Consider the following 12,976-nt stretch of genomic DNA (forward strand, 5'->3'; position numbering starts at 1 on the left):
TTCGAGCATGCTTTTGGCACAGCTTCACGAAGCTCTATGTGGAGTACACTGTTGAAAAAGCAGGAAAAGATCGTGACGTCAATTAGGAAGGTGTATGGGAATGCTGAAGTTTCAGTCCGTTTCAATGGAAAAGAGAAACGTCTTTTCGGGATCGATAAAGGAGTGAAGAAAGGGTTCATCTTATCGCCGAGGCTATTTTTGATCCCACTAGATTCCGTCTTAGAGGCGACAAATACTGAGGCACCCGATGGCATTCGGTGGGGTATAAACGACTTCCTTCGCGATATCGACTACTATATGATGCAGATAGGAACAACAAATCTGACAAAGCTCACTATAAACGGCCATGTCAATAAATTATATAGCGATAAATGTCCTAGACTGGAACCTGGAAAGATAGAGAAAGAGGGGACGCCCAAGAAACACATGGATACGCTGTACGAAAAGACAGTTGGAATCAAGCCAAAGCTTTGCCCAACGATAGAGCTAGTTAATAAGTCAAAAATTTTTTCGGGCTGGCACATCTTAATTAGTTGTCCTATTTTTGCTGGAATTTGTTTAAAAATCCCTACAAAAATTCAGCTTGATATCTAAAGTATCTCTTCTGGTCTCGGCGATTTTCGACTTTTAATTTTTGCCGAGACCGGCTTCCTTATCATTTTTTGCACCAAACAATATTTGCATCATCCTCCACAGTCAATTTACTAAAGATAGACAATTTTAAAACCACCCTTGATTGGAAATGTATATTTGGGAATTTTGGTAAAAAAATTCGGCTAGTTTTTATTTTTTGTTTTTAAAGACATACCATCTGCAAACTTAAAAATTTTCGTTTTCAGAAAATTGAAAATTTTAAAATAGGACCACTCATGAAGACTTGATTAAGGAGCTTGCTAAGAGATGCCCTCACCTCATATGGGTTTCAAAATTTGCGACAGCACTCGTTAACACATCAGCTATAACCATTCAAAATTGCATCTTTACCAGTTCTCAAGTGGCAGATTTTTATACCCTCAACCATAGGATGGGGGTATACTAATTTCGTCATTCTGTTCATAACACCTCGAAATATGCGTCTGAGACCCCATAAAGTATATATCTTCTTGATCGTAATGTCATTTTATATCGGTATAGCCATGTCCGTCCGTCCGTTCGTCTGTCTGTCGAAAGCACGCTAAATTTCGAAGGAGTAAAGCTAGCCGCTTGAAATTTTGCACAAATACTTTTTATTAGCGTAGGTCCGTTGGTATTTTAAATGGGCCAAATCGGTCTATGTTTTGATATAGCTGCAATATGAACCTATCTTGGGTCTTGACTTCTTGAGCCTCTAGAGGGCGCAATTCGATTTGACTGAAATTTTGCACTAAGTATGGTTCAAATCGGTCCATGTTTTGATATAGTGGCCATATAAACCGATCTGGGATCTTGACTTCTTGAGCCTCTAGAGGACGCAATTGTCATCCGATTTGGTAGAAATTTTGTACAATAGCTTCTCTCATGACCTATAACATATGTGACTAATATGGTCTGAATCGATCAATAGCTTGATACAGCTCCCATATAAACCTATCTCCCGACTTTGCAGTTTGAGCCCCTACAAGGCGCAATTCTTATCTGAATGAACTGAAATAATATACAATGACTTCTACAATGTTTAGCATTCATTTATGGTCCGAATCGGACTCTAACTTGATATTGCTCCAAGCATAACAGTACTTATTCAAAATTCTTTGTTCGTCTACAAAGAGATACCGTGGCAAGATGTCAAATGCGATCAATGGTGGAGGGTATATAAGATTCGGCCCGGCCGAACTTAGTACGCTCTTACTTGTTTTTAGTATTTTTTTCGATTTTATCCCACTGTGTGTTTGTTTATTTTTTAAATTAAATTTAAATTAAACCTAATTGTGGTCAGTTTCTCTATAACGTAGTATTTCGTCGGTTACCAACTGCTACGTTATAGAGAAGTTCGACTGTGTATGTATTCGCTCACTTGCACTTTTATTTGGATTACATGTGAGTGAAAAGGAACATCTAATCATCTTGCTTATAGTTGAAACTTATATACCATTTATGCTATTAAATAACAGTTTAATATCAAGTTGAAATTTCTATAAGTTGGGATATCTGAACTAAATTTCAGCATTATGTTCAAAATTATTATAAGGAAATTCTTATGAGTTTAAATACTAATTTCTTACAAATTTCTTGTATGATAACCCTTTATTTATAACATATATGTAAATTAAGAACTATTGATGTATATCTTCAAAATTATTCTCTTTTTCCAGTACAATGAAAATTAAGTAAAAGGTATAAGCAGTTTTAAATAAATGTTAGATTTTATTTGTGTTGGGCAGTAGAATAATAAAAGTTCTAGGAATACTTTACCCAAAACTTATACATTGTTTTATAAATTATAGTCTTGTAGTATTATTAATTAAGAAATTTATCATTTTACTTGGATTTAAATTTTTAAATGTATTTAATTTGCGCTTAACTATAAAGTAAAAATTAATTTATAATTTTAGTCAAACAAAAAGTTCAAATTTGGTCGCATTATAACGCTTTTTAATTTCAAGTTTCACTTAAAAATATCAAATTATCAAAAAAATGTATTTACTTTGAAGATGAGTTATAATACGCATCCTTTGACGCGTTCTTTCCCTTCTAGCCATTTAGAATATTTATCTGCTGCTAAAACCCATGGTTTCTTGTGGTTTTGATTATATAAACTGGAGTTAGGATTTTCCGCATAAAATGTCCTGAATGAAATAAGAAAATTTATTTACGTATCCATAAAATTATTTAAATATTACTTACCTAAAATGGATATTTATATGCTGCTTTGTAAAAAATCATTTTTTGAAGTGAATGAATTGGTTTATTGAAAAATTTATGTCTTCCAAACGTTTAATCGAAATAGAAACAGAAAAACGATACGTATACCCCTGCGCATGTTTATTCGTTGCTGCCTCAACAACGACCGAAACAAAGAGAATAAGAATACGTGTGACTTGCCATCAACGCTAATGTAAGGGGCTGGACATCGCTGCTACACACGCACGATTGTTCAACAACAAAAACACACAAAAATCCTACCCTTTCCGCTGCTGTGATTATGTGGACACAACGAGCGCTTACACACACTCATACCCACTCTCCCATTTGCCCAAATAAAATTTTAGCTGCCGAAATATACCAACACATACAAAGGCAGACAAAACTTATCGACACATGCACATTCAAAGAAATACACAAATTTTTTGACAAGAACTTGTTATCTACAATACTTTCCTTAAATCCTGTTAAAAAATATTAAATTAGGATTATTGGGATCACCATTTGCCACCTTTATTAAAAATATGAATTCAATCATAAACAGTTAATTAGTGTAATTTTTGTGTAAGAAATTTGTGTGTAAGAAATTTGTATAGCCATTGCTGTTGTCTTAGCGTTCGAAGCCATCAATACAACTTCCAACAGATGCACAAAATCATGTGAGAAGTATAATTTGTCACAGACAGAATGACTGTCATTACACAAAAATATATGCATTAGGAAAAGTACAGCTAATAGACAGGGTTGTCGAGCTTGGTTAATGTGGTAATTGTATCATAGATGCCTCTACGCTACTAATACGATTCAAATACAACATACCAACGCACGGCCCTTGAAGCCATCACACCTAATATGGTTGAAAAGTCTTCTAACCAAAGACGAAACGCGTCCAATAGTGGTTGGTGTGTGTTGCTATCTTTGGCTTTCCTTTTCCATTTGCATCTCCGATCATTGAGCTCGCCTCAATGTAAAATTTAATGATCTCGCACTAACAGGCAAAAAAGAAACTTGAAAAATCTAAAATTAGATTCGTTAATGAAAATTTATGAACAAAGACATAACAAAACATACTGATTGTTTTGTAAAGGATTAGATCTTCTGCAAGAAGTTAACGAAAACGTCATAAAAGTACACATACATACATATTTTTAGGATCATGTATACCATATTTCATTCCCACTAACTAAAAAATTGTATACTAAACTTGCTTTTACAACGTGGTGAACCTCATATTGACATGTCCGTAAATATATGGTAATAAGCTTCAGTAAAAATTAGCTAAAAGGATTTTTTTTTACAATTTTTTTTTTGGTTTTGTCACAGATTACAATCAAGGATTTAATTCCGCAAGAATTTTATTATATTGTTTTTTTTTACGACAGGCAAAGTACTCATGTCAAGTACAATATGTGTTTTAATAATAAATGTCACATAAAAGCAAGGTTAAGTTGTTTTGAACCAGAAATGGGTGAGATTGAAAATTAAAATCAATATATCTCCGGGATATCTCGCTTAAAGCGAAAATATATTTTCATTTGTAGAGCTGTGAATTGATATACAATTTTGACAAAAAACTTGAAAGGCGTTTTCGGGCATTTCTAGAAAAGTTTACAACAGAAAAGTGACTTTCAAATGAAAGCCCTAAGGAAGCAGAATTCCCCAAAGTAAAAACCCGTTATAAAAATCGAGATATTGGCACAATGATTTGTCTTGAGATTATGACATTCGTGCCGTATATGGTTCAAATTGGACTATGTCTTAACATAGCCCCCATTTACATCGATCTCTCGATTTAAGCTCTTGGGCCCATAAAAGCCGCATTTATTGCCCGATTTCAGTGAAATTTAAAACAGTGAGCTGTGTAAAGTGTCCATACCGGGTATGGTTTAGATGGGACCAGTTTTGGTAAGGCACTTAAAGATCGATCTCCTGATTGAACGCCTTTCATTCAAATATCGAATTTATTACTCGAAGTTGCTGAAATGAGGTAAAATGAGCTATGTTAAACCCCTATATATCCTCTCCGAATATGATGCTGATCGGATCACATTTGGATATAGCTGCCATGTATATATATATATCGAACTCCCGATGTACGTTCTTCAACCCATGTACATTTGCATAATTGCATTGCATATTTTGCACCTAGAACATTTCACTAAGGAACAGGGGCAAACTTCTCACATATCAATGAGTGCAGTCTGATTCAAGTTTAAGTTCAATGATAAGGCACCTCCTTTTTATAGCTCAGTCCGAACGGCGTGCCGCAGTGCGACACCTCTTTGGTGAGAAGTTTACATGGCATAGTACCTCACAAATGTTGCCAGCATTAGGAAGGGAAAACCACCGCTGAAAATTTTTTCTGATGGATTTGCCAGGATTCGAACCCAGGCGTTCAGCGTCATAGGCGGACATGCTAACCTCTGCGCTACGGTGGCCCCATATAGGAACCCTTTATTACCGGTTTTGTTGACATTTTTAAGAGTAATTTGTGGCGAGTTGGATCCAGTTTGGACCAAATGTCGGTATAGCTGCTGTTTATAATGGTGCATTTTTCACAATTGAATGTCGAGATAGCGATCCTAGTCAAGCTCAAAAGCCCGTTTCGGTCCATAGGACCGATTGTCGCAGGAGCCTTATGGCCATTGGTCATTTAAAGTCGCCGGTGACTCGCCTTATCATAGCGAGTATCACAGGCACTGAGTCTTAAAGTTGGTGGCGCCCGGCCTTTCATGCTTATAGTCATCAAGTACCGGATTTTAACGATATTTTTATTTATGCCCGAGGTGGTAGGTATATTTGTTGTTTGGGCTGGTAGCACCCCCACCTCAGTGGTAAGGGAGTCTTTGTTTTAACTTTTTTTATGAGCTCCGCGGGTCGAACCTCATTGAGAAGAGTTTATTGGCTTAATATCACCGAAGATTTTTAAAATGTTTTCGGTAGCATTCGACACCAAACGCTCAGCGACGTAGGCAGACATAATCAGCCCTATTCTGAATAACAATTCCCTGGGAGTTTATTCCCTACTCCCTTTTCCTCTATTCTTAATAACAATTTACTGGGTGTTTATTCCCTAATCCATTTTCCCTTATTCTAAACAAACTTCGAAAAAGGGAAATATCTTCCAGGGAAAAAAGTAGCTATTCGGAATCGACATGAAAGGGAGAATGAGAGGGTAAAACTTGGCAAAAATTCCCCTAAACAAATAAAAGGGAACTGGGATAAAAAATTGTGCATTTTAATGCTTTTTTTTTAATTATTACTTACGAACAATTTAAAATGTAGGAAAATTATTTTTCGATTTTTCATCAAAAATCAAGTACAAATTTGTTAGGTTCTTCCGGTTTAAATGTCATGTATGGGTACATAGAAGATTTGCTTAAGTTTTTCAATTTTATTGGCACTCCGTTTCTAGTCGGATACCTAAAGGAGGCCCTTTATCATTGAGCTTAAAGTACAATCGGCAAGTACAATCGTGCAAGAAGTCTTCTGCCTGTTCCTTAATGGAATGTTCGTAGGCAATTATTCAAAGATACTTGGCGCCACATTTGGCAGCATTTACTCCACAGTAGTAAGAATAAATCCATAAATCGCTTTTCGGCAGCACTATGTCCAGCAGCCGTCCCAAGTTCTAGCTCCATAAAAGAAGGCCTTTAGATAAAACGGCGCATCAGACAGACCAACACAGCATTTATGACGACGAAGGAGAAGCAAACCTATATATTACAATTCAGCCACCTTAACTCCTTTCGGCAAGGGAAAACGTCAACATGCAGGATGTGTGGCCCGCAATAAATCTGTCTATCAGACCACTCTGGAAGCATCTAATTTAGCCAACGATTGTTGGATGAAGACGGAAAGTTGTTGTCACAACACAGAAATATGGTGACAAACTGTATGCCATAATTGTGCACTATTAAAATGGAAAACTTAAAACAAACTTTACAAAAACAACACTAAACATGTTTGTAAACTTTTTTAGCAACCTTTATAGCTTCTTTTTGCTTATTTTTTCATTTTTTGTTCTTCTTCCAAAAAATAATAGTCAAATGTTTGGCCAAAATCAAACAGCTGAAACAAAACAGCTGTTTTCGAAAATTCGAAATTCTCTCTCCCAAAAATGTCCTCTCCCCATTCAATCAGAATAGAAGGATTTTATTCGAGGGAGAAATTAATTCCCTGGGAGTTTATTCCCAGGGAGTTTTCAGAAATGGGCTGAATACCTTCTGCGCCACGAAGGCGTCAACAGTACATTTTAAGCATTGAGTTGTTATTATTTAACTATTTTTAATACAAAATTTTAAAAAAGATATTTAACACAGAAATAATTAAATTACTATTGTACACTTAAAACATGTAATTTTTTTATAGATACGGCTTGATATTTTCCCGTAATAAATAATATAAACTTACCGTTCTGCTCTGGAAGATCGTAAATAAGACTGCAATTTTCCTCTATTAACGTATTCAATTATGACAAAGATAGGATCTTTGTCAGTGCAACATCCCAAAAACCGTACCACATTGACATGAGGTTCTAAGGACTTCATGACCTAAAATTAAAATAAATACATGTAATTGTACAACATAAAATGCCGCATTCATAAGTACTAGTACAGTTCTCTAAAAATTGTCTAAATGCGTGTCTGTATGTATAGGTCAATAATCTTCATGTTACATTTATGTTTTCATAATTGTATTTGAACCTTAACTTTTTTATTTACTCATATTATTCAAAGTTCCGCCACCTACTATGCATAACTATATTCCGAAAATAAAGTTATACAACTTTCTGTTCGAAAAAAATTCTACGGGTCTATTATGGATAACCTCCAATGTTTAGTATGGTATACCGTTCGACTGTTTAACATTATAGGTTAGGTTAGGTTGAAAACAGGGTGCGGATATAAATCCGCCCCATGCCGATATGTAAATACACCTAGGCCAGTAATCGGCCTGTTGTGCGCTCTTCTAAAAATTACCTCAATAAAGAAAATTTAAATTAGGAATTCCGTGCTGATTCCTTGATTGTTTTCCATACCATGCCCCTTAGTTGGTTCGTGTCTGGTATTATGTCCTCACCTAAATACCGGTGTCTCTTAGCCGCAAAAGCCGGCCAATGACATACACGCATAAAATAAAACATTTGAAACATTTTTTACGACAAACAAAATACTTTTATATCACGAAGTTTCCCTTTTATTCTAACCGTATAACGTTTCACTTCAACATATCAAACGTTAGCCATAAACGAAGCATTATTGAACGTTTCAAACTTTTTTTGTTGTAAACTCTTTAGCAGCTTCGCCTACGGTAAAAAACTTTATTTTGTTGTAAAACCAAAAACACATGCATTCGGAAAGAAACAGCTAAAAGACAGGATTGTCGAGCGTGGGTAATGTATTTATTTATATAATAGAGGCGTTTTCGCAACTTGAAGCTTTCACACCTAATATGGTTGAAAAGTCTTCTAACAAAAGACGAAACGCGTCCATAGTGGTTGGTATGTGTAGTGATCTCTGGCTTTCCTTTTCCATTGCAAGAAAATCTCAAATCATTGAGCTCGTCTCGAAAGAGAAACAAACGGAAATTGTGAAATTAAAATAATCTTCGCCGTAATAGGCAAAAAAAACCTAAAATCAAAAATTATTTAATTGCAAAAGTGCTGCAATAGCCGCAAACGATTAAAATTATTCTCTTGTGTCTCTCCTGCTAGAGAAAAAGGGCGAGTATTTGAGATATATAGAAGTTAGCAAAAAAAAACTCACACTATTTCACATTACTTTCTACGTACACAAGAAAATAATCCCAATCACGACGATAGGCTTGCAAATAATTGCAACTGTGTGCTCGCCACTAGTATAGATACAAAACTTTTTTCGGTAAATTGAGCACTCGACGTGCGCATGGGGTAAACTCAAATAGTTATAATTTTTAAAGTTTTGCTTTGTCATAGCCAATCAAAGTAAAGTAAAGTTAGAGCAACACACAAATAGCTACGAGGTATAAAAAAAAAAAACAAAACAAGAATTACTAAGGCACATACATTTATTTGTGCCATTTACGCGATAAAGAAATAACCATCCCAAAGAAGGTATTTAAATGTGTGAAAACAACAACTCCAATAAGTATTTTTTGTTTTATTTATAGCATAACGAATACAACTGATCATGATACAAAATCACAATGGGTTGTGCGAACATGAAAGGCTTTTAATATAATTGTGTATCACAACATCGAAATAAATCCAAATTAACTGTGAAGAGTTTGAATTAAAGGCCTGCGGAAGACAACACTGGTGTTAATCAAAATCCCGTTTTTATTCTGAATCGTTGCGACATTCTGAATCGATCTAGCCATGTCCGTCCGTCCGTCTGTCAAAATCACGATCGAACGCGTAAAGCTAAACGCTTGATTTTTTTTTACAGATACTTACTCTTGAGGTAGATCGTTGGGGATAGCAAATGAGTCATATCGGTTCAGATTTGGATGTAGCTCCCATATAAACCGATTATCCAATTTGATTTCTTGATCCCCTGGAAACCGCCATTTTCGTCCGATTTAGCTAAAATTTTGCACATAGTGTTCTGTTATGACTTTTAACAACTGCGCCAAGTACGGTTCAAATCGGTCTATAACCTGAAAAGCTCCCTATATTGGTCTTGTTCGGTTCCTAGAAGATTTAATTGTTGTTGGTTTGACCTAAATTTAATTTATATACATTTTAAGCAGAATCCATCTTGGTAGGTTCCCAAGATTCGGCCCGGCCGAACTTAGCACGCTTTTACATATTTAATGTGTTGCCTTGTCTCTCAAATTTCTTTCGTATATATTGAGTGTGATGAGAGCGCAAAGAAGTAAGACATGTGTGTTGGTGTGGTCTCTTCAAACGGTCGACAGATCAAGCAAGCAACTGGCTACTTAAACTACACTGCACACAGTACTTGAGAAAATGGAAGTGTACTGGGGCTAACAACAGGAGTGTTTAAAAAGAAACAATTATCGTTGATCTAATCAATAACTGTTTTATACGAATGTATAAAACAGTTATTGATTATGTTCTTGAGGGAACATAAGGTCCATTTCATATCCGATTTTGGTGAAATTTGAAAAGATGAGTTAAATCAGCTATTTGTTGACTACAAAGCCGCTTTCGATACCCCTGTACGTTCAAAGGTATTTCAAGTCATGTCTGAGTTTGGTGTCCCTGCAAAATTAATAAGACTCTGCAGGATGGCAATTGTTGATACATGTTCCTCAGTAAGAATAGGAAAGAATCTCTCTGAACCACTCAATACCAAATGAGGTTTCAGACAAGAAGACAGCCTATCGTGTGATCTCTTTAATATCCTGCTGGAGAAGATTATACGAAATTCAGATGTGAATACAAATGGCATACCACTTAACATATGGTCTATGCCGACGACCTTTGAAAGAATCGAAAGGAAGTCAGTGAAAATGGGTTTGGCAGTAAATGGAGATAAGATGTAATGGATGGTTCCAAGTCCCAAAACGATCAGATAAAGAAAATGGAGAAAGTCGGGAACCACAACTTTGAGATAGTCAGTAAGTTTATCTACATCGGCAGCAATGTAACCGAAACGAATGACACCAGTTTTGAAATAAAGCAAAAAATAATACTAGCAAACAGATGATATTTTGGATTAAGTAAGCAGTTCAGAAACAAGGCGCAGATTACATTATAGAAAAAGATTACACTATTCAAGACACTGCTACTATCCGTGTTGTTACATGGTTCTGAGGCATTGGTAGTTGTGAAAGCAGACGAGGCAGTGGAGTGTTTGAATGAAAGATTCTTCGTAAAATATATGGACCAGTTTGCGTTAATGGAGAATATAGGCGACGTATGAACCACGAGCTGTATGACGACGATATCATAGTTACACATATGAAAATACAACGGCTGCGTTGGCTAGGTCATGTTATCAGAACGAATGAGGAGGCTCCAGCAAAGAAGTCTTTTGAAGGCATACACTGTGGTGCTCGAAAACCGGGACGTCCAAAAGCCCGATGGATCAAGCGATGTGAGACATCTCGAAACTTGATGTCAGTGATTATAAGATGAGCGCAGAAGATTGAGGCACTTAGAGTGCTATTCTATGTTTGGCTAGTGGAACAAATGTTTTGTCATAGCCAATCAAAGTAAAGTAAAGTAGGAGTTAAATAAACTCCTAGTACCCCGTTTTAGGGCACAAATGATTGTGATTATATTCGATGGTGATCCAATTCAAAGGATTTTCCCCTTACACCAAAAGCACCACCCAAAAATTAAAGCAGAACGATCGAGACAATAAAGGAGTCAAATGAAAGGCATTCGGGAGTAGATTACGAATGTGGGGTTTAAATGCTGGATTTAAAAAGCTGGGTGACCCCAAAACACATTTTTACCGATCTAGCAATATGGGTATCAAATGAAGGGTATATTAAGTAGTGTACGAATTTGATATGCAAATTTATCTCCAAGTGTCTGAGAGGCCACATCACCCCCACCAACATTGTGATACCACAGGAAAAGAAGCAGGAAGATGTCTTCTAGGTCCTACCGTTGAACCATCCAGATTGCTTTAAAAAGCCCAATAACTTGTGAATGTTCACATCCGCTAAATCAGAAAGGTTCTCAAAGAAATGAGAACCTAATGTGGAACAACTTCTGACTGCTAGTGCGGGACACACACAGAAGGTGTTCTATAGTCTCTTCTTCTACGAAGTCCTCACAGCTTCTGCAAAAGTCGTTGCTGACAACCTTCAGCCTCTTCAAGTCTAGATTAGGCCACAAAGTTTTGGAATGCTCACAGCCCCCTCTTTGTGACCATCTATCATTCGTTGCCCTTCGGGACTGGTCCTGAAAACCTAGCTTACATGTCGCTAGAGGCATACCCACAGATTCCAGTATCCAGCTCATCTGCTTTAGAATTCCCTGAGATATCTCTGTGGCCCGGCACAGAGAAAAGGTGATTTTGAACGGTTCAGCCATCTCGTTAAGAGATCTGCGACAGTCGAGGGCGGTTTTTCTGTTAAGAAATATATTCCCCGGGGATTTATTGGCTGTCTGAGAAGATATTTATGCCAATCGTCGTAATGACATTGTATCTAAACCATTCCACCAATTCCTTAATCTCAGCTTGATACGCACTGCAGTGGTCGGGTAAACTTTTCGATATGACCAGTTCAAGATCTTTAGAGTACACCTCAAAGCCCACCTGGTCGTCTAGTTTGGAACCATATTGTATAGAAGTCTATGTTACTTCTGTTACCAGGGATATCGTAGTTCCAATCGGTTCTATCAGGAATATTGGTACAGTAATCTTTATCAAACGGCGGCTCAGGTAGGGTGTAATCCACACTGCCTGGAACATCGGATATATGCTAGGTTAGGTTAGGTTAGGTTGAAAAGAGGGTGCAGATATTAATCCGGACATACACCTAAGCCAGTAATCGGCTTGTTGTGCGCTCTAAAATCTATAAAGCAACCTCTAAAAAGAAAACTTTAAGTTAGGAATTCAGTGCTACTTACAAAATCCTTAATTGTTTTCAATGCCACTCCCCTAAGTTGGTTCATGTCTGAAATTGTGTCTCCACCTAAGTACCGGTATCTGTTGGACGCGAAAGCCGGGCAATGACGAAGGAAATGCTCCAACATCTCATCATTTTCCCCGCATACCCTACAAATCTATCACTTGCCGCACCGATTTAACATAAGTGAGATTGTAGTCCTATGTGTCCCGTTATGATACCAATAGCTATACTGACCTCCTTCTTGCTTCCTCTCATCATGGCAATTGCCCTTATGTCAATTTTACTGTCGGTAAAGATGTTCAGACTCGACGTCCACGCTTAAGCACCACACCACTTCACGCATTCCGTGATCGGAACATCGGATATTGTATCAAGGATAACCCAGTGTCCGTAGCCGCCACATGCCCAATGAGAAAGCTCCCTTTATTTGACGGCAGTGGTCGCTGCAATTTGGGTAGCCATAATGTCCAGATGCATAAAATGTGGCATTAAATTCAGTGCTTCAGATGGTGTCGTCCTCAGTGCGGCTGTGATGCACAAATAAGTCATCCTTTGGATCCGGTTAAGTATTGAGCAGTAGGTGGATTTTTGAAGCGCC

At 36.9% G+C, this 12,976-nt stretch overlaps 1 protein-coding gene across 3 annotated transcripts in view; it reads right to left on the reverse strand.

Annotated features, from left to right (window-relative positions):
• Nucleotides 1–12,976, reverse strand: part of LOC106088359 (tyrosine kinase receptor Cad96Ca) — a 168,928-nt gene that overhangs the window by 85,294 nt on the left and 70,658 nt on the right. For all 3 annotated transcript variants that reach the window (XM_013253836.2, XM_013253837.2, XM_013253838.2), the window contains exon 7: nt 7,255–7,394. In XM_013253836.2, coding sequence (XP_013109290.1) covers nt 7,255–7,394 — 140 coding nt within the window. The remainder of the gene's footprint in view (nt 1–7,254; nt 7,395–12,976) is intronic.

The sequence above is a fragment of the Stomoxys calcitrans genome, chromosome 2, assembly GCF_963082655.1.
Source record: "Stomoxys calcitrans chromosome 2, idStoCalc2.1, whole genome shotgun sequence".
Taxonomy (NCBI): domain Eukaryota; kingdom Metazoa; phylum Arthropoda; class Insecta; order Diptera; family Muscidae; genus Stomoxys; species Stomoxys calcitrans.